Raw genomic sequence first — 26,608 nt, forward strand, 5'->3', positions numbered from 1 at the left:
AAACACATACGCTGACTAAGGAAGATCCTGCTGCTGGCTTCTCTTTATCAACATTAGCATTTTATGAAGCATGTATCCATTTTATACTCTACGACAACTGTCCCCATATGTTCATTTATTTATATCAGTCACTAAATGCTATTTTGGTGGATGACTTTCACCAGAGGCAAGAAACCAGATTTCAGTAGACCCTGGGACTGACAAAGCCCAGGCCACTGAGAGACTGCTTCCCAAAGAAAGACTTCCTCTCCTTGGAACTCTCAAAGCAGAAAAGTAGTGGTATGTAGAGATGTTAAGTGCCCCAAAGCCACAAGCAGTAATCCATCAGCTAATCATAATTCCAAAGGGTAAGACAAATGTTCCCACAGAGTATCATTAAAGTGTGAGTTTATCTCTGCTATGCTCTGTTTTTCTCTGGTCCTTATCTCTGGAGTTGATCCCTTTATCTCTTACCACCTCTGATCTTCTCTTTAAGCATTGCCTCCCTGCCCATTGTCCCCTCCTTATCACTTCTGTCTCAGATTAACCTACAGATACAAAATGGAGATAGTAATTGGGTTATTTTTCAGGGGGAAATCACTAACCTTTCCATTTCATTATTCTGACAGCAGAAGTTTGTTTAGCTATAGAAATGCATACAGAACATGAGACAAAATTTTTTATAGACCAGTGTTTTTGAATTACATCAAATATAAAATTAGATGAACCTAAAAGGCTTTTAATGTATTTTCACATTAAAGTGTTATTTTGCATTTAGCAAGTGTCACTAATTCCATAGATTCCGTTTTCCTACCTCCGGGTTTTTAATGCTTGAAACCCTTGTGGGAAGCTTTCAAAGTTGTTGCAAATGAAGTTATTCTTTTTTTAGAGTCAGGAAGGACCTATTACATCATCAGCTCTTGCCTACAATCCAGAGGGTAAAACCCTGGACAGGGATGAGTAGTTTTGATATCAGACCTTTGTTTAGCATCTTCTAGGAATTCCACATGACTTAAGTGAATAGACCCATTAAGGAACAGAGAAGGGCTGGTGGTTGAAACAGCTGCACCCTCTGCCTCTCTGATCTGGAAAACAAAGAAGTCCATTTTAGGGTGGACCTTAATCTTGAATTTCTACTGAACTGGGCTTCTGCCATTTAGAGTTCTGTTCACCAGAAGTATATGTTCTTGTCCTTTCTTCCTACAATTCATGGGAGCAAAATACCAGACTGTTTAACATAACTGAATGGGAATGTATGTATAAAAACTGCTAGGAGGCATAACCATGAAGCAAAGTCTTACTCGCATCTTCCCTGGCTTTTTCATATCTGAGAAAGAGTAGAGGCCACGTGATTTTTTACACAATCTCTGACAAAAATGAAGAAGTGAAAGGGTATAAAAATGGTGGGCAACATTTAATGAGCACATATTAAGTGCCAGGTTTGTTGGAAGTGTTTTGTGTACCTAGTGTAATTCAGTCATCAATAATCTTGTTGGTACTGTGTGTTATCCCCTTTTCACAGATGAAGAAACTAATACAGTATCTGAGTAACTTGGCCAGGATCACAGAACCAGAAAGTGACCGAAATTTGAACCCAAGAAAACTTGACTCTGGAGTCTGTCCTTTAACCACTATGTTCTCCTGCCTCCTTGAGGTAATCAAGATGGTTTATATAGGTTAAGTACCTTTTCAAGGTAATCAAGATGATCTGAGTTAAATACCCTTTTACCATGAAGACTGTCTGAAGTCCCTCCCACATAATAAGATCTCAGTAAATTTAGCAAATATTTACTTCTTGAATATAGAGATGGAAAGGCTCCAAAGAGTTATTTAATAGAAGAAAGGATCCCAGGGAGGCATCTCTTACGGTCTTAACCTGTTTACATCTTCGAAGTATTCCTACCTGAGAGGTAGAAAGGGATGCTCCCCTCCTGCTAGCCCTGAGTTACTATACTTGCCCGCACCACATTTCACCACCTCCTCCCCCGTCCTACCTTCCTGGGGAAATTAGAAGTAGTCTCTTATGAATAGGCCAGGCTATGTAAGGGGTTGTTAAGTTAGCAATAAGTGTTCAACAAACTAAGTATTAAGGACATAAGTGTGTATGTTTATGTTGGGAAGGGTTGTCAGAAGAGTTTAAATTGCTTACATTGTTTTCCTAGAAGTGATGTAGATGGACTTTGGCTAATCTATCCATACTCTAATCTGAATCCACTTCACCTCAGGTGAGTTTGTGTCTATACCAAGAAGGTATACCTCATGATGGAGGTAACCAGCCATACTCGAAGGCACCGTCTTTAGTTACTAGCTTTAGTTTGCAAGTCCTGTTCTACATTCTAGAATTGCCCCAGGTAAACGAATGTTCACTTTTCCCTCTTGCTGTAGAGCTGATTTTTGGAGTTCTCAAACTAAACTCGAAGGGGTAGCAATTTGATGAGTTTGGGGAAAAACCAGCCCCACAGTAGCTCCTCTTAATTATATTTTGCTTTGGCTATTAGAATGGCAGCTGGTTGTCCAAGTCTTTTCAAGCCACTTCAGTTTGAAACTGGCCTCAAGGAAAGGAAACTGATAATGCTGATTTAGCCATAACTTGCAGAAGTATTCACAAGTGGATTGGAACAATCTCTTTATTTCAGAGTTTTCCAATGTGCCCTAATTGATAAAGAATTCCATGTTCAAGGGAATTCAGAATATGCTAGAGCTGAACAGTTTTTTGTTTTTTTTTCCCTTCAAGATTTTCAGAGCCTTTAACGTGATGATGTGAATTGTGAATCTGCAAGAAGCCAACAGGGACCCTTTATCTCCCAAACTTACTTCACTGTGGCCTCCGTGTTTGTCAGACATGTTCTGGTACCAGTTTACATAGGGCATCTTAGAAGTCCACAGGATCCACATTGGATCCTGACTGTAAAGTGCAGCTCTACCACTTATTGTGGAAAAGAAACATCTGAACTAGGGGATAATATAGAGGCTTTAAGTTTTGGGGAAAACTCAACAGAATTTCCACTTTAAATCATCTGTCTAGTCAGTATGGCCATAGTCATGATGAAATGAAAATGTTGACTTTGAATAACTAAAAGTAAAATAAAAGACAAAGGGGAAAGTGAACGGTGGCAAGAATCATTCTTGGACTCATCTAATTGAGACGAGGTTGAAATAGAAAATGTCAAGTAATGTGTAGTGCATAACAGTAGACATCACTTTAAAATTCCAGCTTCCCGGGTATATGCTATGGAAAGAATGAAGTTGGTTGCTAATGTCTAGCTGGGGAAGAAGGTGAGGAAGAGAAAGCCATATGAAGAAGTGGCATAGGCAGCAAAGTAAGAAGGTATCATTCATTCATTTATTCATTCATTCAAACAGTGAAACAAGTAAGTGTACTTCATTCTCTAGATAAAAAGGATGGGGCTCTGTTTTCATGTTTTCAGCAGTTCACAGTCAAATGTGAACTTAACAAACCATAGTAAGATAAGCTTTAAGATAGAGGTACTAGCCTAATGTTACGGGATCTCAGAAAATGATTCCACTAAAAAGGTAGGAGGTGAATCTTAGATTGCAAGCATGTCTCAGGGCTGGGGGGATCCTGAGTAAACTGCTTGATGCTCATTCACATGAGAGAGAGAAAGAGAGAGTACAATAGAGAAGGGAAGACTTTCTAGAGCAAGTGATTCAGTTTGGGAAGCTGTGAGTGAGCCACACTAAGTAAAAACGGGAGGCTTGATAGCTTGTCCTTCAACAGACGGGTCCAAAATGACTATATAAAGTAAATACTATAAATCACTGTTGTCAGGGCGCACACTCCACGTCCTCCCTCCCTTCCCCACAGCCGTCCTCATTTCCACACCCCCTCAACGGTTCAGGGAGAGCTCAGCTCGTGGTCTAAGTAAACGAGAGGACTTCTGACTGTAATCCTAGCACGTCACTTTGTTGAAGGCAAACACGTGGTTCAGAGAGAACTTATAAATCTCTCCTCCCGGGCAAGATCGTGATGTTATCTGCTGGCAGCAGAAGGTTCGCTCAGAGGGGAGCTCCAGAAGCTCCCAAGGAGAGAGAGAGAGAGAGGCAGAGGAAGAGGGGAGAGAAAGGCAGACAGGAGAGGTAGACAGCGAGAGGCAGAGAAAGGAATACAGAGAAGAGCAAGAATGCAAGTGACGGAGACACGGGGAAAGGGATGGAGAACATAGTATAACGGTCTAGGGAGCCATTCGCGAGCGAAGTGAGGGGTTGCCCGGCTGCACAAAGTGCAGAAAGGCAAAGGAGAGGGCCTGTTGCAGGGTGCCAAGTGCCCACCTACCCGCCGCGAGAAAGTCCGAGTGGGAGAGAAACCAGGAGAGGGTGGGAAAGGGTGGAAGTCCAAGGTACCCCGTTGCAGCCCCCGTAGGAATAACACTCCCTAGGCAGCGCGTCCCCGGGGCTGAAGGCAACGGCGGCAGCTGGTCATCTGTTGCCGGGTTGGCGTCTGTAGCGAGAGCAGAAGGAGGAGCAGGAGAAGGAGGGAGGTGGAGGCTGGACGCGTCTGCGAGCGGCGGCACGACGTGGAGTAGCCGGGCGGGTCGGCGCGCGCCGGCCGGGGTGTCGGCCACCGCGCGCAGCTCCGGGAGCAGGATCGTCGCCGCCGCTGCCGCGACCCGCGGGACCGGGACCGAGTCCCGAGCGCCCTGCGGAGCGCAGCTGCCTCCCCGCGGCGCGCCGGGCTCGCCCCCAGCGCGCGCACACGCGCGCGCGCACACACACTCGCTCACACGCTCACACACTCACACACACACGTGTGCGCTCTCGGCTCCGGAGCCGCGGCTGCTCCTGCTCTCAGCGCCGCAGTGGAAGGCAGGGCCGAACCGCTCCTTCTTTAAATACCTAAATTACCGCCCGGACAGCCTCGGCGGCCCCCCGCACAGCGCTCCCGGCGCCCCTCCCGCCAGCTCGCCAGCTGCCAGCCCCGGGACCTTTTCATCTCTTCCCTTTTGGCCGGAGGAGCCGAGTTCAGATCCGACACTCCGCACCCGAAACTGACACACTGAACTCCGTTTCCTCCTCTTAAATTTATTCCTGCCTAATAGCCACTCGTCTCTTTTTTCCCCCATCTCGTCGCTCCAAGAAAACTTTTTCTTACTCCCCATAGTTAGGGTTCCCCCTGCCCATCGTGTATTAATATTTCCACTTTTGGAACGACTTGCATTTTATTTTTAAAGGAATTCAAGCAAGATACCTTTTTCTATTGGACGTTGACTCTCGATTGTTTGCAAAAGTTTCGCATTAAAAAAAAATCTACCTGATCTGTACTTGAGAGTTGTTGGGTTTTTTCCTTAGGTTTTTTTTTTTTTACTTTTTTTTTTTTTTTTTTTTTTTTTACCTTTTTCCACTTTTAAAAAAAATGCACTACTGTGTGCTGAGCGCTTTTCTGTTCCTGCATCTGGTCACGGCTGCGCTCAGCCTGTCTACCTGCAGCACGCTCGATATGGACCAGTTTATGCGCAAGAGGATCGAGGCGATCCGCGGGCAGATCCTGAGCAAGCTGAAGCTCACCAGCCCCCCAGAAGACTATCCCGAACCCGAGGAAGTACCCCCGGAGGTGATTTCCATCTACAACAGCACCAGGGACTTGCTCCAGGAGAAGGCGAGCCGGAGGGCGGCCGCCTGCGAGCGCGAGAGGAGCGACGAGGAGTACTACGCCAAGGAGGTTTACAAAATAGACATGCCGCCCTTCTTCCCCTCGGAAAGTAAGTACCGTTTTTTCGTTTCCATTCCCTGAGGCTTAGTGCTGCCCGAGGCTCTCGGAGCCGCCACGACTCCAGGGACGGCCCTTCCCGCTCCGGGTCCGGGTCTGCGCTCCCCCTCTCCGGTCCTCCGTCCCACCCACCTCTTTGCCGGTTGTGTGCCTGAGAACGCTAGGCTTGCAGTCAGCGACTTTCGACTTGATTTTCTCCATGTCTCCCTTCCCCCAACGCCTCGGTCCCGTACGAGGCGTTATGCTTTCCTTCTGGCCCTTGAAAGTCTCTTCCCGGCCACCGGCCACCGGCCACCAGCCAGGACTCAGCCCCCCACCTCTGTCAAACGAGAGGCGCTCCCTAGGGCCGAGTTAAACCGGGACGTCTCGGTGGGCTTGTTTTCTTTGCTGCAGGCGGCGTGGAGCCCGCCGAATTGGCGCACGAAGGGTTAAAAAAAAGTGGCTCAAAGCTAGCCTCTCCGGAAGGCGCCCCTTTCCGGGCCGACCTATCAGCGGGTTCCCCAAGCCTTCCCTATTGTCTCTAAGGCCCCTAAAAATGTCAGCATCGCCAAGACAAAACCCGATTTGGAGACCCCTCGAAAAATACCTCCGAACCCTCAATTCTTGCATCTCTTGCCACAGCTGGGTGTTTACACTCCCCAAAGGCAAGATCTTGTCACCACGTCCCCCTTTGATTTCACCTGGAGTGGTAGAAAGGGCAACTTCGTTTCTGACGATGTTAAAAAGTGTTCTACTTCGCGTTATTTTTGAGAATTCCCTCTGACCTGTCTTAAGATCGCTGGTGGAGCAGATCATTTTCCTTACGGGTTTACCGTTTATCTTTCTCACTCTTGAGCCCTCGGCTCCCCGAGCTTTCTTAGGCTTCCTTGCAGTTATTTCCGTGCATTCCTAAATCTCACAGAGTAGAAGACAGCCGGGGTGTATTTTTTTTTTTTTTTTTGAACTGGCTTCTCTGAGGGCAGCGTCCTCAAAACCAGCTGGCATACAGTAGCAGCGGGAGTGAAGTGATTGATCGTGCAGTTCCTCTGGGGGGAAGGGAAGAGGACAGTTAGCTGAGAATGATTTCCAAGTTCTTAAGGGGGGGGGGAAAGAAAGAAAGAAAGGAAAAAGAAGAAGCAGCATCCAGTGATACCTGAGAGGGTTAAATACCAGGAAGAAGAAGAAAAAAAGCTTCAACATTTGCGTATTCCAAATCCCAAGTCATAAACTTTTCATTGGTTGCCCATTTCTCTCCTCCCCTTTCCATGCCCTATATACTTGCTGGCTGCCTTCACAGAGTCTCTGTGACTTGCCTAAATAGATAATATGGCCATCTTAGTAGTTTTATCCTAGAGGTTCTAATTGCAGGGTGGTACTTTTCTTTTTTAATATTTATTTTTAGTTTGACAAATCCTAGTTCTGTGACTTGCCATGTCTTGTACTTGACAGTGTTAGAATGTCAGCCCCTGGATCTCCCTCCAGTCTTCCTGGCCACCTTTCTTTTTGCTGCACCTTCTCTGCCCTCAAGCAGAGCAGATGTGGGAGATCCTGGCAAGCAGGATGGTTTCATTATTGTAATTAGGCACCGTCCACAACAGGGGTGATGAATACATACAGCCCTGGTTATTCCCCTTGGGAAGTAAAGTTTTCTCCCTGGGGTGGAGCCAAGAAGACATTAGGAAAGCAAGTTCACTGTAATTGGTCCAGAATGATTGAGACCAAACAGAGAATTGAGTCAGTTTGCTTTCTCAAGCACGTGTATCCGTTCTACTGGTATTTGGGCAGGCGGGCAAGTAAAGTAGGTTATGTAGAAGCTGAACCATGTTTACGTGCAGAGGAAGTTCAAATGAATTGCCAGTGCTTTTATAACAGACAGGAGGTCTGATCTCTTCCTCATCATTAGACAGGTGTGGAGAGAGCTAGTTACCCAAGAGGGCGTTGATTCTTTGTTCTTTCCGGCACACAACCCGGGATAATGATCATCCCCAAACTGGAAACATTCTCAGAATGTTAGGATTTCAGAGGATGATATCTAAGATCAGTGTGTGGATTCTCTACTCCATCCCACCTCCAGCCACCAAATAGATTAAAAGATCTGATCAGTGCAGTATAAAAGAAGTATGCTCTCACTTTTCATACAAAGAATACCGGCTTCTATGGAAGTTTAGGGGCAGAAAAGCATAGTAAGAGCAGGTTGGGTACTACTGTGCAAGAACTGTGGATAATTTTATAGAAATTAGGTTTAACTGATTTTCCAGCACTTTCTAGTTATACTGGAATATAGTGAACCCTTCCAAAAAAAAGGAAGAAAAGAAGAAATCACTCCACCATATTTTTAAAGAGCAAATTGAAAGTACAGCATTGGCTCATATACCAGCTTTCCCTCTTTAGGACTTTTCCGCCCAACTTTTAACTCAGGCGTCTCTGAAGTGGCTGAAGGGAGGGAGTGTGCCTGTCATTTCTTGCAGTGAATCCGGCAAGGGTCATAAGCCCCAGAGATGAAGGCATGGGAAAGATCACTGGTTCATTTTTTACCACCAGCTTATTAGTGTTCAGGGAGTGACTTCAGCTCAAATATTACAAATATGCTCTAATTATACTCAATGAGCTATATATCATTACAGATTGCTGATAGCCCTTTGTGGGACATTTTATACAGTTCAGACTACATATTTTTAGCAATGTGGAGATTTAAAAGTAAAAATATAAGAGATATTGTATATGCCCTCAGGCATATTTTGTTTTAAATATTATCCTTGGCCGGTATACTGTATAAATACAGTAAATATGAATAGAACTGGCCAGGTGCCAATCTCGCAGGATGAATTTTAGTCAAGAAGGTATTTATGGGATATAAATAATACTGTGTCAACATTTAAAGAAGGGGTCTGATTAGTTTTGAATTTATTCCTATTGATCTTTTCACATGGTGTTAGTTTAAGGCTCAAAGTGGAGTTATGCTAAGGTTTACTGATAGCTTACCCAGTGGGAATTAGTGGACGCCCTAGTCCTTTTGACATGCCATCTGAAGTTCAAGGTACATCTATTTGAAAGACACTGCACAAAGCTTTAGAAATCTTGAGAGTGATTCCATTCACTAAAGTGAGAATCCCGATGACGGACAGCTAATATCTGTAGAGGCTTGGACAATCAAAAAAAAAAGAAAGAAGGAGACAGAAAGTTTCATTTTCTATCTTTCCTCTCACTTGTTTTCATTATAACAAACCAGGCAGTGTTGGGGTTCTAACAGGTGGTGATTTTGCCGTCGCCCCCACCTCCCAGGGAACCTGTGGCGATGTCTGGCTGTCATGTCTGGTAGGGAAGGCGTGCCACTGGCATGTCGTGGGGAAAGGCCAAGGACGAGTGCTACCCATCCTCGAATGTACAGGACGGTTGCCCTCCACTCATCACTACCAGCACACACATCAAAGAATTGTCAGTAATGTGCATGTTGAGAAGCCCTGTAACCCTGGTATTTATTTTGGGTTACCAAATTATTGCGGGGAGTATCATTTTAAAAGTAATACCCTAAGAATCAAATATCTGTATGATCAAAAGGAGATTAAAGTGAGAGCATTGGATAGAAAGATAATCGGAAAGTTATCTTCATTAGATGGGAGTATGAATTGGACCATTTTGTGTGGTGTATACTGTATTATTGTGATTTTAAAGCACCTACATTGGAGACCTCAAAACTTCCCATTCATTTATTTAGCCTAAATAATGATGTTGCCCCACCCATCAGTAACTTCAGTCAGCAGCAATGTGATGTTAGTCAGAACAGAGAAAAAAGAAGTGAGGAATTGTCTTGGATTTTCCTTGCAAGGAAAATAAGCAGTTCATGTAAACAAGGAGTGGGGTCTCCAACCTAGACAACTGAAGAAAGTAAATAATTGTGTTGGTTTATTCTATCATATTGAATTAGATGAACCAAAATATATAGCCTGAGACATCACAATGAGGTCTCCTTTGTAATTGTTTCACACGACTGTTAAACCTTTAATAGCTAGCAATCTCCTTTTGTATTTCCCCTGTAATTTTGCAAGTGAAATCATGGAATGTAGAATGAGTACCAATAGCCCTATGGTTTTAGGGAATTCGACTTAAGATTCTATTCATGGACATGTCCTTCTGTATACAGATTGCTGGACTATTGGCCAGTTGCCCAATGAAGGAAAATATTAGGAATTGCTGGAACATAGTAGTATTTTTGCTTTATATCCAGGGATTTTATTTTTTAAGATTCTCTGTTTGAGGATGTGTGAGAAAAAAAGAGAGACAGAGAAAAATCAGAGACAATCAGATTTGACCCCTTGACTTCTACAATGATTGAGTTATTAATACACAACAGACCAAACTTCAACTTTTGCATTTTTATTATATCATTGTTTGTACTAACTCTAGTGCCTAACTGTGGTTCCAGTAAACTTGGGTCGCATTCTTCTTTCAGTATTTCCTCTCCTTTCCTTCTTATACTTTTCAAAGACTAGGAGAAGGATGCTGTTTATAACTGAAGCAGTTGGGCAGGCTTTGTTGCCAAGTGAGAACAGCTCAATGCAAGCCTCTCCTGAGGAGTCCCCCTCCGGGCGGAGGCTGGGCGTTGTGAGGCTAGAGGGGCAGGTGGGGACCCCTTGACCTGGCCCGGGGACCTGGAGCCCTCTGTGTCTCCACAGCGACCCCTGGGGTCTACTCACGGAGCTGCACCCTGTCAGTTCCGACTTTTCCCTGGTGAGAAGACAGCTGATGTAACCTAGTCGCGGCATCTTTCATATAAAGATATGAAAGAATGACAGATCATTTTTCCTAGAGGAAACGGAGACGAGAAAAAGGGCTAATGACTCACTGTTGATCCCACATCAAATCTGGGTTAGCACCGAGGAGGTCACTGACTCTTAGGCCTTCTCCCAGAGATGACAACACACTGCAAGCTGCATTTTTAGAAGGTTAGGGAAACAAGAGTGAAGGAGCCCGGCCCTGGGCGAGCGTGCGCGCGACCACCGACCACCCGGTGGGACTCGGTCCGACTCCGCCCTCCCCGGCCGCCCCTCCCCCGCCCGCCTTCCGGGTCTGGGTGGTAAGGTGGAGACTGCGTGCAGGAGCTCTGAGAACAGCCGGTTCAGCGGTCTTGCTGCCGCATTTCCGGCCCTGCCGGATCCGGAGAGAGGCTCTGGAGTGGCCAGATGTGCTCTCTCTCCGCAGGCAGCCCTTGTGCTGCAGGCAGCCCTTGTGCTGCGGGCGCTGTTCTCCACTGCGGATTCGGAGCAGCTTGATGCGATGTGCCTCTGACCCAGATACACACGTTTCCATTGTCATTGTGAAACCATATGGCGTGCTTTTTTTTTTTTTAATATTCTTTAAACAAAGATAGTTTTAAACCTAGGAATTCAGTGTTCTCCAGGTATTTTAAATTCAATAACATGCTAAGGATTCTTCGATGGGTTTGTTTAGGCTGAAAGCTGGCCTCGGTCATTTGTTGAGAAAGTTGCCTCGCGCTGCAACCGCAGCGGGGTTTTGTTTGGTCATTTGTTTCTTTCCTAACCTCTGATACCCTCAAGTGGGTGTGGAGCTGCCCTGCACCATGACCTCCACCTTGCGCCGCGGTCGGCTGGGTGGCCTTGGCTCTGCATCAGACTCCGGCTTGACCTCTTCCCCCAGAGTCTCCGAATTGCCTTTTCTTCACTGTTCTAGAATATCTGCACGCATGGCACTGAACCAGGCTTCATCCGTTTCACTTAAAGATGGGGAAGGTACCTGTTTCCTAGGGTTGTAAAGGATCCAGGATGACAGGTGGAAAGAAGCACCTGGCTCTGCGCGTGGCACTCGGTAGGCCTTCTTGGCAGCTGTTATTCACTGAATCTCAAACAGCATTGATTTTAAGATGCGCCATTATTTTGTGTGCTACTAAGCAAGGAATATCAGTGATAATTATAACATGCCATCGATTGTAAGACACATTAAAGAGAGGTGCTTTAGAGGTAGTAGAATGGGATTAAAAGTGATGCTCTGAGAACCACGACTACCGGCCTGGAGTCTGAAGGCCCTTCATTATTTTCTCTGTAAGTCCTACTCATGGATCTATTTCCCTTGCTCCCTTGGATTGGTCTTTAGGAGACCTTTGCCACTTAGGGGACTGGAAGCATAGACTGGAAGGGCTGGCCACCCACCATGTCTAGTCCTATCTGCTCATATAAGAAGGCCTTGAGAATTCAGACTTTTTAGGTAAGATTTCAGGTTTCTTAGACAACATCCAAGACCTGTCTGGCCCGTCCTTGTTCAGCCCCACCTCCTGCTAAATCCCACTCGTGCGACACTCCAGCCACATCACCTTCTTTGCCTTTATCCAAAAGGCTCATTTATTTTCGTGCCTCCAGGCCTTTGTCTCTGCTGTTTCTTCCATTGAAGATCCATCTTTTAACACCTTTAAACATCCTTTGAGGTTTCGTCAGATGCCAAAACCTTTGGTTTTCCCAGTCTTGTGAATCAGTTCATCCTCTGCATTCCCCCAAGACTGATACTCATCTCTAAAGTAGCCTCTTTTCTTCTGCTGTCAGTAAAATCTAGCCGTGCTCCAGCTGTCGTCTTCGCTGGTTTGTAAATTGCCTCGGAACAGGAGCTGACTCTCATAGAAACTAGTGCGTTGTATTTGCTCATACATACCTCATAGCTGAATGAGCGCTTCCCTTTAGAGAATAAGATGCAACCACCGGATGAAGGCTCTGTGGTTCCTAAGCATCAGGACCAGGCGCTGTAGAGAGATGACATCGACTCACCTTCGTTATCAGGGAGAATGTACCTGGTGGATCATATCGCTGTGCTTACAGCAACACTGGGTTTCTCACACCCCTCCATTTCCTGTTTCCAGTTTAACAGACAATGAAGAGAGTCACGGTGAGGATAATGATGGCAGCTAACCTTCGCTAGGTACCGACTGTGTCAAGCATAGTCTCAAATATTACACCTGCTTGTCTTCATTGGTCCTCACAGGCAACCCTGTAAAGTCCACACTAGCACTTTCCCTGTGACATGTGAGGACGTGGACACAACTATTTCTATCAGGGATGGCTTATTGAAGGTAAGGCTTTTGGTTACCACAAATAATCGAGGCCCTAAAATAGAGACCAGGAAACAGAGAGCACGAGTCTCCTTGTCCTCTGGCAAAATGCTGTAGTGCATCCACGTGAGAATGGTGTCGCTCCTCTCCTACCAGGAGTTACACTCTTACGCTCTGAATTCTTTCCCTCAGAAGGCTATATACCTCTGAAGCCTTGGATACCGCCCTGGATCTTTTTCCCTGACTTTGAACACAGGCAACTTTTCTCACTCTATTTGGTTGGTACAAAATTTAAGATTTATCAGATCCCTGGTTTTGGTCGTTAACTGCAACCATTTCTTCACAAGAGTTTTGATAAGTTTGCTTGATGGGGGATTCCTCCTATCTCTTTCAGACAATTAATTTATTTGGGAAGGCAGGCTGGTAGTGGCGCAGTGAGCATGGGCTTTGGACGCAATAAGGAGTTTTATTTTATAAATAAAGCAGAATGGCACCAAAACAGTCTCAGAGACTGAAGGGGAAGAGGTAGCACCAAAGACGAGAAACCCTGCTCCAGGCCTATGGCAGGTGTTCAAACGTGGTTTTGTTCTAGGTAGTAGAGAGGGTCTATATTTTAGTGATATTAAAGCATGCATATGACTCACACAGCAGTCACCTTTTCATCTTTCTCAGTTATAAGGTTTGAAATCCAGCAAAGGAAGGAGGGGATGTGGTTCCTAAGAGGCTAACGTGCAGAGGGTGCTTCTGGGTAATGTGCTTCTGGGCCTGGCTCAGCCCTTCTCACAGGTTTTCTGTTCCCTCCCCCCCCCAACCAAACCTCCTCCAGTGAGAGTCTGTGGAGAAAGGAGCCAGGCCATTTGGAGTTAAGGCTGAGCCAGGTCAGGCAGCCAAAGTTAGACTGTGGTGGACCTCATTTCACCTCCATAACCAAGCACCGGCCACAACAGTTTGTTAGCTGTCAGGTGATTCATTTTAAAAAAAGACCTTAGCAACAAAATGACATGAGGGAGTGGAAGTCTCAAAGAGGAAGATGGATGACAGGAAGAGGAGAGCATGGTCAAGTGTCACCGCAAAGGATCTGAGGAGGAAATGAAAACGTGGGAGGTGATAGCGGAGAGGAGAGGCCGCAGCAGGCCCTGGGTGGTTGTTAAGAGTGCAAGACGTTCTCTGTGTGAGGTAGCATCCAGCTTTCCTGGGGCAGCCGAGTGAGGCCATTCACTGGTGTGAGAAAACATTGCTGTCCAAGAGGAGCTGAGTTTACTGGATTTCGCATCTGTTAGAAGGAGGGAAAGCCTCCTGGTGCTGAGAAAGTGATTATTTGTGGGCCAGGACCATCCCTTCATTCTCTCAAATGAGCCCTTGGATATGCTACTGCCTGACAAGTTGGAAACGTGGGGCTTAGATACTCCTTTAACCACAAGGATTTGAGGAACTCAGGCAAATGGAAAAAGCTTTCTGGAGGTTGTGAAGCTCAAACCTTCTGAAAATAGTCTGAATGCATTTCAGAGCTCCCCAGGCAGCTGTTTGCCCTTCTGCTGGCGTGTTCCCCACGTTTCACGGGGAGAGTGCCCCTCTTCCTTCAGGCCCTGCTTGCTGCCTACGTGTGGGGGATTGGGAAGCAGGCTATTCCTGGAGGGAACACACTGGGTTTCTGAAAGAAGAGCCTTCGGGCCGCTATTTGAGACTATGACTGCTTTTTTTTGGAGATGTTGTTTGTTTCAGGAAATACTGTCGCATCTTTCCAGTCTCCTGAAAGAAAAAGAAAAATGTTGTGACTTAGACCTTGGCTCTGTTCATTTGGCTTTCCCTATCTAACCCACACCACACTGACAAATACCACATCTGTCTTGACAAGCTAGTTCACAAATAACTACTCATTCATAACTTGAAGCTGTTGTAAGAGTCCTTATTTGTTTCTTCATCTTGGTGAGCAGGAATGCAAAGTTTGCTTTTTGAGAAAGACACTGAAATGACCACAGGTCCAGTGGCCTTTGCAGATCTATATGGAAGCACCATCTAGAAGAGAACACTGTGCATTTTTTTCGTGTCTTTTGAGAGCATGAAAATATTGATGGTTGTCAAAACCTAAGTGGGAATTTTCGGGAAAGTATCATTTAATGTTTCAGTTTTGGATACATTTCAGTGTTAATAATTAAATGCTTTTTTAGACAAAATTCATCAGTGGTTATTCTCTCTATACCAGATGCAACAGGGACTCTTGTCATTCCTTCCATTCTTTCCATTTGGGGGTTTGGTTCTTCTTTGATCATTTATTTTCCTATCCATTGGCTTAATCTCATTTTCACTTCTGCTTTGACATCTTAATGACCATACCATAGAAGTTGTTGCTCTTTGCTTTATAATAAACTCTTGCAAGTAAGATGCTGGCTGACCAAGCCCCCAAAATAGTGGATGATTTACTCAGATTCCACTTTAGAGGGAGGGGGGAAAACATCACATGTGGAGGACATTTTTTTTTTCCTTTCAGAAGATAGGTGATTTGGTAAAGGAATTGTCCCCTCTGCGGTCTGTTTGGACTTTCTGAGGGGAAATGTTTCCACATCCAAGCTCATACCTTGGCATTTGGGGCTCTGGATGTTAATGAGAAAGGAACAGAGTTAGGAGCGGGCGGAGTTCCTGGCTTTAGCCGGAAGTAGCTGAGCAGAACCAAAGCTCCATTTTGGCCGGCTCTTTAGGTTCTGAAGCGTCCGTTCTCACCTTTAGATATGTCTGCTAAAAAATCATGGTGACTTGAATAATAAGTTAGTCATTCATTTGTACCTCTTTGCAGTAGAAAACCTTCGGCTGTTAAGGGTGTTAATGGAAGTTACTGGTCAAACCTATGAGCTCAATCCTGAGCTGCTACTGTTTCACCCACTAAACTTGTGCTTTTCTCCCCCGTAGAATGAGGTGACTGGTGCTAGTGTGTCTTGGAGAGAGATATTTCAGAAGAATTCCAGTGTCACAAAATATCACCATCAGCAATGAAACTATGTGTAGAGAGTCATGTCTAATTTCATTAATTCTGGGCACTAGTGTCCAGGTTCTAGAAGGCAGATCTTGAGCCAAGCTGACCCCGAGTCGTTATGTATTCGGGATCACCAGCTTGCCTGTTCTCAGTAACATTTGCTGGGAATTCTCCAGGTAAAGTAGGAACTCACTGGAGTATGTGTTGGGAGGAAATGATAGGACCCCCTGATGGACCTGCTACCGTCCCGAGAGAAATATTTGTAGGGAAGGTTTGGAGGGATTAAGGAAGGGGACTAATCTGACACAGAGTTTACTGGAGCATTTGTAATGGCATTTAATTATGTTTACGATATTGTAGCAGCAAGCAAGACTTTATCTCTATCTCATAGACACTTTCACATTACACAAAACCCCCACTTACTCCAAACAATCCACCTGGTTGGATAGTCTTGAGGTCAAGTGAGATTTTGTAAAAGGCCTTTTTTAAAAAAAAAATTATTTTATTTTATTTAAATCCAATTAATTAGCATATAGTGTCTTATTAGTTTCAGAGGTGGAGTTCAGTGATTCATCGGTTGCATATAACACTCAGTGCTCATTCCATCACATGCCCTCCTTAATGTCCATCACCCCGTTACCCCAGCCCCCTACCACCTCCCCTCCGGCAACCCTCAGTTTGTTCCCTCGTTAAGAGTCTCTTATGCTTTGTCTCGTTCTCTGATTTCATTTTAATAAAAGGCCTTTTTGAAGCTGTAAGTCACAAAAGCCTATACCATGCAAAAGAATTTTACCATGCAAAAGAATTCCCTATATCATCAGTAGTGCTTATTGTAAATGCAGATTCCCAAATCTTTGTCTCCTACCCTCCATCCCAATTATGATTCAGTAGTTTTCAGGTGGGCCTTGATGAGAAGGCCAGGTGATTCTTGGCAGGAATTCAGAAAGACACTCTGGAAACACTGTGCATTTTTGTTTTGTTTCGTTGCTTTATTTCTTAGCTGTGTTATCCCAGGCAAAATGAACCTCAGAACTTATATAGTTAATATCATAGTCTTTTAGACATTTTGTAAGTTACCCATACAAAGTTCTAATTCCAGGAGCATTTCTGTCTTATGACTTTTGTGACTGATAGCCCTCCACGATCAGTTAGTGAATGCCCAAGTACTTTCTAAAAAGGATTATTTCTCTAAAACTAATTGTCTTGGATTTTCATAGGTTTTCACATTTTATCAAGCATTTCACATATACCAAAGCCTCACTGATCTAAAAAAGTGTATTCCCACCACAATGCCACTTGACTCCTACAGATTGTTGAAATTGATTTTTGAAAAAACCACGGATTGCTTTTCTTTGGCCTAAATAATCACTGTAGCATCACTTATATCTCTACCCAATTCATGGTCTTTACTTCCGAGGCCCTGGATCAGCATCAGAGCGCCCTGTCTTTTTTGGCATTGCTTAAAAACAAACGGACAAACAAACAAAACAAAAAAAGAAAGTAAGGAAAGAATGGATTTTAATACTACAGCTTTATGGCATGGTAAAAGTAAACCAAAGGGGCATACTTGAGGACTGCTTGCTGGAAATTGCAAATGACAGTAGTTACCTCGCTGTGGTCCCACCCAGACTTCTTTTGACCTGGGTGACCCGGAGCAATTCCAGGGATCTGGATTCTGTTACTAGAACTGTCCCTCTTCTGCACCACAACATCCACTGGCCTGAAGAAGGTGCTGTTTCCCAGGAAAAGGAGTTAAATCCCCCCAAGAACCGCACGGGGCCATAGTTTGAAGAAAAAGTATTGCTAACCAAGCGACTTCCTCCGCGTATTCTGCCTTTCCCTGGTTACATTCTTCGAGATTTTTATTTAAGATAACTTTCAGCATCTCTTGTTAGAGGTCAGATATGAATGAGAAGATTTTGTTTGACTTGCTAATCTTGTGACAAACAGTTTATACCCAGTGTAGCTTCCTGTCTTTGCTGACTGGTTCTTTGAGGGAATTTTCTCCGGGTTAAGGCTGTGGAGAGCCTCTAAAAATAAACAACATGGTTGCTTCTTGGTGAGAACATATGTGAGCAGATGGCAGCTGGTAACGGCATATGGTGGCAACATGAGAGCAGCATGTTGCAGAAAGCTACGAGGGGACCTTCCTCGTCCATGCCTCTGCGGGCCATCCAGTGCCCCATAATCCCAATGACACAGAGTTCTGACTGGGAGGTGTGTCCCACAGAAGCATGAAAGCATGTCATGGGGGGCTTGTTAGTGGGCTGAATGTTGGAGACGGTAAGTTACAGGGTATGGAAAAAGGCTTCCTTGTCCATTTTCAAATCAAGAGATAAAAGGTACAGATATGGAAAAAAAATTTTGAGAGAGGATTCCACAAGGCCTTCTTGTCTTTTGTCAAAAGAAGTTCTCAAGTCTGGTCTGCAGAGTGACAAGGCTACTTCTGGAAGCCATGCCTTAGATGAATGGCAGGTACCTGGATGTTAAATCCATGTAAAGAGCTAGGAAAGAAGTATATTCACCCCAGGCCTGGAAGCCAGTCAGGGATTCGTCTATCAAATAAGTTATATAACTAATATTACTAAATCCCTTGATCACCTTTTATTTGCCAGTCTCTTAAATATATCGTCTCATTGTGATCTTCTAAAAACCCTCAGGGGGAGCCTGATGTTTGCTTCATTTAGAGAAACTGAGGCTTGGGTGAATCCCGGCACTTGCTCAAAGATTCACAGGAAACCGGTGACAGAGCAGGGGTTTCAACCTACATCTTCTTATGCAAAAATCCTATATTTGTCATTGACTCGACCCCAGATAGGACATTCAGCAGTGTTTTCTCTTCCATTGGAGGTATTTTTTGGTGTATTTTTTTTCATAAGAATATGGCGGGCAATATACAAGATGTCGTTGCTATTATTTCAAAGAAATAGAAGTTCAAAATTTCATGATGTCATAACTATCATGGCAGATAATGTTTAATCCATCCTGAGCAGCCCTAGATTTTTAAACTGTAGCTGGGCAGCACCAAACCAAGCTACACTTGTATTTTTGACTTATTCAAGGACTTTGCATCTGCAGGTTAGAAATGATGATGTGTGTTTTAAGGAAACTGAAATCTAGGCCAACCAAACGAAACATTGAGTTTTATTCATAATAGGTAGGCTGTCTTTTGTCAAAGGAGGTCAAAGCCTTTCCTGTTCATCTTTGACATAAGTCACAGTATTTATTTCACCATTTCCATGTATAAACTGTACATTGTGATTTTGACGCTAGACCGTGTTAAAGGGAATACGGAATTTAGAGCCCGACTGGTGGTTAAGGGATGCCAAGAGATCTGGGACCAGAATCCCTCCTGGATCCTTGGTCCCCAAGTAGCGGGGACCTTATATGTGTGGGGGAATAAGTACATTCAGAGAGCCCTCTTGGACTTTGAATCTTTGTATAGCTCTGTACAAGGCATCACCTCAGTAAAATAGCTAATGACTGTGCTTTTTAAAACTCCTAGCTGTCTGCCCAGTTGTTACAACACCCTCTGGCTCAGTGGGCAGCTTGTGCTCCAGACAGTCCCAGGTGCTCTGTGGGTACCTTGGTGAGTACACTTGTCTGCTTTATACCTCATTTGACATAGTGATATCAAGTCCATCTTTAGTGTCTGTCTCCTGTGGGGAAACTTGTCAGAGGCCAAAGAGAGTTCTGGAATGCAGCCTTGTAGCTGAACAGTCACAAAGATGCCCCCGATGTTTAGTCTGTAAATGTTGACTCGATGGCCGTATGTGCAAGAATGGGTTGTGGGTACATGAGAGCTGTGCTCCGGGGATGACACAGTGGTCTGAAATACAGATCTGCTGACCCCCATGGACGATGCTTTCTGGAGGGTTGAGCAGTATGGCCAGAATATCGGGGGTCCTTTTTGGTTGTCTGTTTTATATCTATGTTCTTATGCCTGGCATACAGTAGTTGCTCAATTAATGTTTTTTGTACTGAACTGAAGGGGAAGAAGGAGCTTTTCTTTCCGTGGAAGTTCTGGAGGGAGGCCTGTGGGGAAGTTGCCATTATTTGTGACCTTCCTATTGTCATTTCTGGGTTGCATGAGAATGGATTGTCATGGATCAAGCCTTTGGCTGACTGGCCCTGGGAGCTTGCCACTGAGCCCTGACCCTCAGAGTAAGCGCACACCCCTCAGAGCCAGTGCCACGTGTCCGGCCGTGGAGCCCTGAAGCCCGAGGTCTCAGTGCTTTCTGATTTGGAACATTAATCAATTCAGTCAGCTTTTATTGAGAGCCTACTGTATGCTGAGCAGTGAGATCCCAGCAAAGAATAGGACTTAGGTGATCCTGATAGTTAAGAACTCAGGGGCCCCGTTGTCCCTGATCCATGTCCAGGAAGAACATTGTGAAATAGACTCACAATCCTGGCATTGGTTCACTCACATTTTTGAGACCCCAAGAAGGTTTGGATTATACTGATGTTAAGTGTGGGCAGGGTCCCAGATAGGGACAAAAGAAATGTTTTTGTTACCTTAGTAGAGATCTGGTTCACTGGTGTATCCTGCTCTGCAGTTTACCATGCCTAACCTTGCTTCTTAGGAATCAAGGAATGAAGGATTAAAGTAGTTTATTTACAGTGGGTTACACTGGGTTTCCTCAAAAAAGAACGGATTCTATTGAGACTATACATTTATTTTCATGTACAAAAGTGGCTAGAAGCTGCCATGTGAATAAAGAGTAAAAAGGTTTAATCCATGCTTTTAAATTTCCCTTTCGTGAGAGAGATTATATTTTGTTTTCAACCTCTACATTTGTATTTTATTTCACTATCTAAACCAAGGATTTAATTGTGTGATGTTTTTCCCACTAGCTTTTTGGAGAAGAAAAGGGAAGGGAATAAGAGAAGGAAAACATTTGTTGAATCCCTCCTCTGTCCCTGGCACTTAGAGATGCAACGTCCTGATCCCCCTGTGTTAGTGGGTTGGGGAAGGCCGGGATGACCGTCCCCACGTGTCAGGAAACTGTGGCTTGGAGAGGAAAATACCTTGTCCTCGGTCATAGCACTCGCGGGGGGCAGAGCCAGAATCTGAATTCAGGTCTGGCCTCGCTGCCTTCCGCCAGACCACAGAGCCCCCAGACTTTCTGGCCTTCCTTTTGCTTTCCCTTGGCCATCCTGTCCCATTAATTTTTATAATTGTCTTAGTGACTACTTTGGATTAATTTCCTTTTCATCTTTTCTTCCCCTAGTAAACAAGTTGAGAGGCCTACCCTGGTTCTCTGTGTGGTTTTTCTTCTCAGACACTCCTCGCTTGGGGTTATTTTCGGTCATTTAATTGCTGCAGGCCTCCTTCTTTCTTTGGTGAAAACACACTGGAAACCCACCCTGCTCTTCAGTGAGTCTGGGAAAATCAGGAGTGTCTCCGAGGGTGTGGAAGGGAGATGGGCACAAACTCCACGGAGATTCCGGGCAGTGGGAGGCCTCTACCCCACCCAGCTTCCAGGCCTGTGCGAAAACCCTGCGGACCCCTTTCAGACCTTCCACAGAAGACTGCTGAGCACTGGGGCTCTGCATTTTTTTTTTTTTTGTCTCTGTTCTTAGAAATAGTAATTGAGTAAAAATGTAAGTGAGTGGATGCCAGGGGGCAAGTGTCCAGGGTCAGGGTGAATTTCTCCATGCTGAGTGTGATTCTGAGCACTCGTTAAGTGGAGGCTGGCCTGTGCCAAGCAGCTCGAGGGCCATCCCTGTCACCTTGTGTGAACCGCCTCTCCATTCCAAGGAGATGTTGGGAGCGGCTGGAGGGAGCGCAGGGCCCCTGGCGCCTCTCGCTGTTCTCACTCTCTAACCTGGGTGTAGTTGATAACTCCGTGTTCTGACACCCCTGATTGGACTGGCTGCTCGGATGCAGCATCAGCTTTCACTAAAATTCTCTGGAGGAAGAAATGATCCTTGCTCCGCACAGCCCATGTGGCTGCCGAATCATTTTTCTCTTTTTCAATTCGTTAGCCCCCAAAATCTTGGGTAAGATAAGGTTAGCCTGCCTGAAGCTTTTCCTGCTGAGATCTAAGACTCCAGAAGGTCAGCAACGGAGACAGTCTCTCTGTGAATAAATGGATTAAAGGTTGTGAAGGCGAATTCAGGCGGTTTTTGGTTTTGGTTTTGTCTTTTTTCAAGTCTTTATTGAGTAGGAAGTAGCTCTGTGGAGGCTGAAAGACGGTGTTTCTCCAAACATGGCCTGCATGTGTGTCTCCTGACATGTCCTAAAGAGCAGATTCCCTGGCCCTGGCCCTGGCCCAGAGCCGCAGAGTCCGAACGGCCGGGGTGGGTGGAGCGGACGCTCGTGCACCTGTAAGCGGGACCTTGCTAGCGTCTGCGGCCCCTCAGGGCAGTGGAAGCTCTGATTATCCAGGTCTGTTTACTCGGTCTTCTAGCACGGAAGGATCCAGATGAAGCAGGGCCTCTGTGTGGTCAACCGGTTCTGCAAGTGTGGGACCCTTCACCCACAGCACAGCAGAATCTTGGTCCTGTGCTGTCCCTTCTCCCAAGTGCATACAGACATCAAGGTAGACCTGTTGTCTGCAGGATCACACGTATGCCCTGCTCGCTGTCCACTGCGGGGCGGGCAGTGAACGTGTCAGCAAACAATTAGTCACATGGGGTAATGGAGGCTGAGTTTGGAAATTATGCCCGGAGTGAATTCTTCCACTCAGGTGCCTTCGGCTGGGCCGCTGTGAGTGGGAAGGGGATTTTGAAAACTAATGGATGATGTGTAAGTGACATGTATAATGTATAAGTCGATGTATAAGATTTAATTCCCTGAGGTTGTGTTTGGTTGAAGCACTGCCTACCTCTTCATGGCCTGAATCCTGTTCTCAGACATTCCGCGGGGTAAGGATCTGGCCGACAATGGAATGTAAACTCTGCTCTCTCGGCCAGACTCCGCTTTGAGTAACAGCGGTTTTCTGCTTCCAAATGATGTTTTTCTCAACCAGAGGTATTAGAGCAGGTGCAAATCTGATCAGCTTTTAAAAAGAAAAGTTAATAATGAACTGCTTGGCACTTGTGCAGTCCTGTGCCGCCTGCTATCCTGATGTTATTTTGGTTATTTTGGAACCGTGCGTATTTTGAATCCAGCCATACAGTGTGGATATTCTATACCTACTGTAGGATTTTGGCCGTCGGACTATTTAGAGAAATATCCAGTTCTACATAGTCTGTATCTCTAACCCTCCCACTCGGCTATCGAAGTACGAAAAGAATGACGGGTAGTGTCAATTCTACTTCCCCCAAAGCCTTTAATGACAAGATCTCTGCATTAATTACAAATATAGATTCAGTTTTAAGATAAATGGCAAATGCATGCAGAGATGGTGGGAGGACACAGGTAAAAACAGGACGTTCTTAGGATACATTAGTTCATTCAGCGGGATTTACTGCATGTTTGCTCTGCGTCAGGCACCGGTCTAGGCACTAGTGATGCCATCAGTGAATAAATCAGCAAAAAAACCTTGGTCCTTAGAGAGATCCACGCGTTAGAAGAAGATAAAGAATTCATTTTAAAGAGTAAATAAGAATGGCAGAATTTGAAAATGTTAGAGGGAAAAACAGAGCAGGGGTGGGGATGGAGAGGGGAGTTCCAATTTAAAGGAACCGGACGTGGGAGGGTGCAGGAAGAGGGTGGCATCTCAGCAGAGGCTTGAAGGAGGTCAGAGAGGAGCCTGGGGCTCTCTGGGAAAGAACGTTTTTGGCAGAGGGAACAGCTGGTGCTGCTCCTGACATGTTCAAGGATTATCAGGAGTGTCCTAGGAGATGAGATTAGGGAGAGAGCATGTCGGACGGGTCAGGTAGCGCCTTGTAGGCCAACATAAAATCTGTGGCTTTTCCTCTGAATGAGATAGGAGGAAGGGTGGGTTTACTCAAGGTCGTTCTGGTGGCTGGTAAGGTGAGACTAGTACATTGGGTGACTCATGGCGGAGTGAAAAGTCCAGTGAGGAGGTCTTTGTAATGCATTGCAATGGCATTTTGCAGCTGCCTTTCCAGGTGAAACTTCTCTCTCTCAAGAATTTCAAATACTGCTGAGTTATTTCTTTGTTAATAATTTGATAGGCAAGCTCCAGTAGGTTCTGTATATAAAATAATGGTTTTTGAAAGTTTTTAAAATTAATATTCCTGAGTTATTGTTGACTCACCCCTTTTCCTTTCTAGAAGGGAGCTATCTGTGTTTTTAAAATAACTCCCGGGGTTTCCCATCTGTGCTGACAGGTGTCCTTGCTGTAATGCCTTCTCACAGCATCTTTGACTTGGTAGGCAGGGACACGTGCCAGTAAGCTCACTGGTGACCATGTGTTGGCCTAGGAGAATGACAGACTACCTTTCCCTGTGGAAACTAGAAAGTTGGGCTTCAAAGAGTATTTGGATCTCTCCAGATGTGCCTAGTGCCTTTGCCTAAGCTTTGAAATGAAGTTAGAAGCCAGGGAATTTGTAAAACTATGTCTCTTATTCGTTGAGAAGCATTTCTGTTGGACCAGAGTTTGCTTTCTAACTTTTAAGTTTTGAACAGGAAGACTGGAATGTGGATTTTAGTCCTTCCTTCATCTGTACAAGAAATACCTATCGAGTCTACTGTGTGCCAGGTGTTGTGCTAGGTCAGCCAATAGATGGAGGAATGGATTGCAGACCCTGTCTTCAGGGAGCCTGCAGCTAAGTGAGGAAGTCAGGCAGACCAAACCAACCAAACAAAACCAAAAAAGCCAATACCATGTAGTTGATTCTAAGTAAGAGTCTTGACAGGTTAGAAGAATTGTTGAACTTGTCCTGGAGAGGTGAAGGAGGCCTTCCTGGGGGAGGTGATATCTGCTCCTTGAAAGCCAGCCTTTGCCATTGCAGTTTGGCCGTCCTTAAGCAGCCAGAGGAAGCTGCTTATGCTTTCTGGAAGGAGAAGATTTGCCCTTTGCGTTGTTTCCTTCCTCTCTGAGCTTGCATGACTACAATCATGAGGAATCGTGAAACAGCAGAAGCACTTAGTGTGGTCTTTGAAAAAATTGATGTATTCCTTCAGGAGACCCACTCTGAAATACTGAGGCTGGAGGGTAAGATCTTTATATTGAGCATTTGTTATTCAGAGTTGATACATTCAGAAGCCATAATTTGTCTGTTGCATGTAAAATCCATTATACTGGGAAGTGCTCTGGTGTAATAGGACCCTGTGGAATATGGCATTATTTTACAAGCTCAAGGTCACTATCTAGAGCTCTTTTCTTCCTCTCAATGGCATACCACAAAAATAAATCTCTCACTCCTATTCTATGGGTTTGTGGGGTGGCTGTGGCTTCGTTCCATGACATCCTCATTCTGGGACCCAGGTAAAGGAGCAGCCTCTAACCCGGCCGTGCTGATCTCATGGCCAGACCATGAGATGTGGCAGTTTTCCCGGCCCACATTCCATCGGCCACACCTGGTTTCAGTAGGACAGGAAGGGAGAACAAAGGTGGGGGTCAGGTGGCAATGGGCCCAGAAGAGAGGAACAGACATTTTGCACAGATGACACAGTTTACCACAGTGTATGTGGCAGAGTTGGGGAAGGGAGAAAGACTTCATCCATGTTAAAAACTTTCTATGTTGTGTGTTTGACGTGGTTGGATCTACTCTGTTGCTTTGTTGATGGAATTACGGGGAGCTTTATAATGGATATTTACTGAATAATTAGTAGGCTGACTTTATAACAGACATAAATGTTATTCTCCATTTCTTATATTTGACTGGCTTCTCCAACAGAGACAAGTTTATCTGGTGTAAATTGCACAGTTGGTAGTACTGGGTTTCTGAAGGAAGTCCTGACACGTTAACATGAAATTTATGTCTGTCACGGACACTCTGAATCTCAGGCTTACCCCCAGACACATAGCGACATCCCTTAGCCTTAGCGTCTCCGATTGCCACCAGGGTCCTGACGTGCCCAGCCATATCTGATAGATGTCTCCAGGAACACCCAGGCTAAGTTCCAGGACAGTAGAGGTCTGCAGATGCTTCACTGTTTGTTGCAGGGAGCATGAGTTTCCTATTTCTTCTGTCTCTCGTGTGAGTTCTATGCCAGTTTAACAAGCTAAGCATCACGTGCCACGTGGTTCCCTAGAATCCTATCTAACCTGAACCTTGGTCTCCTGACAGTGACCTGCCAGGTAGGCTGCTTTAGACTCATGCTCCTTCCTGCTGTGTTCAGGGAGCAAATGGAGAGAAACCCTGCTGGTGTGGGGCATCCCCTGTGGGACTTTCCATGCAGTGACAGCCACCCGTCTGTCCTGATGGCTCCTGAGCGAGCTCGGTAGCTTGGTCTCGCGAGCTCGCAGTCATCTCCACGGCCTCTTGCTTAGTATCCTTAGTAGCTGCCGATGCTGAGCTTTTCCATCCTGCCCTTGAGGTCAGTGGTGCGAAGGAGCAGAAAAAATGAAAGCATTGTTTTGCACATGGCTGGACATCTGTGTTTCTGAATCGGCCCGCTGTGTGCATGATGCAACTGCTGGAGCTGTTTTGCTGAATGTGAACTTTGTCCACCGACTGGAGTCAAAATTGGTTTTGGATCCTCTGAAATCTAAATGGTCAGACCACGTTTTTCTAATATGCAGTTGGATCGGACCTTAGCTCTGAAGTGGAGCTGACTCGTTTGTGTTTACGCGGCAGCCGGGCTTGCTTCTCTGTTTTCCTGGTCCGTGTTGCTTGTTTTCCCAAGGCTGCTACTTACCTCGTCCACTGCCTGCATTCAGGAGAGCAGGAGGGCAGCTCCCTGTGAGACTGCGGCCACGGAGCCTTCAGGGCTTGTTGACTTGAGTGTAAGTGTTAGGGAGAGAGACTTTTCAGAGACGAATCAGGGGAAGCACCAAGAACAGCTAACTTACAGGTACGCTGGCATGGCGGCAGGGACTTG

At 45.4% G+C, this 26,608-nt stretch overlaps 2 protein-coding genes across 3 annotated transcripts in view; both read left to right on the forward strand.

Moving 5' to 3' along the window:
• The window catches only part of RRP15 (ribosomal RNA processing 15 homolog), a 53,908-nt gene extending 48,665 nt beyond the window's left edge, over positions 1-5,243 (forward strand). Inside the window, exons 5-6 of the mRNA XM_034667197.1 lie at positions 1,502-1,633; positions 2,714-5,243. Coding sequence (XP_034523088.1) covers positions 1,502-1,633; positions 2,714-2,743 — 162 coding nt within the window. The 3' untranslated portion in view covers positions 2,744-5,243. The remainder of the gene's footprint in view (positions 1-1,501; positions 1,634-2,713) is intronic.
• Positions 5,244-5,319: 76 nt separating this feature from the next.
• Positions 5,320-26,608, forward strand: part of TGFB2 (transforming growth factor beta 2) — an 80,315-nt gene continuing 59,026 nt past the window's right edge. Inside the window, exons 1-2 of one of the 2 annotated variants that reach the window (XM_002923091.4) lie at positions 5,320-5,696; positions 19,208-19,291. In XM_002923091.4, coding sequence (XP_002923137.1) covers positions 5,351-5,696; positions 19,208-19,291 — 430 coding nt within the window. In that variant the 5' untranslated portion in view covers positions 5,320-5,350. The remainder of the gene's footprint in view (positions 5,697-19,207; positions 19,292-26,608) is intronic. The other variant, XM_002923090.4, reaches the window with a different exon arrangement.

Source organism: Ailuropoda melanoleuca, chromosome 8 (assembly GCF_002007445.2).
Source record: "Ailuropoda melanoleuca isolate Jingjing chromosome 8, ASM200744v2, whole genome shotgun sequence".
In the NCBI taxonomy this organism is placed as follows: domain Eukaryota; kingdom Metazoa; phylum Chordata; class Mammalia; order Carnivora; family Ursidae; genus Ailuropoda; species Ailuropoda melanoleuca.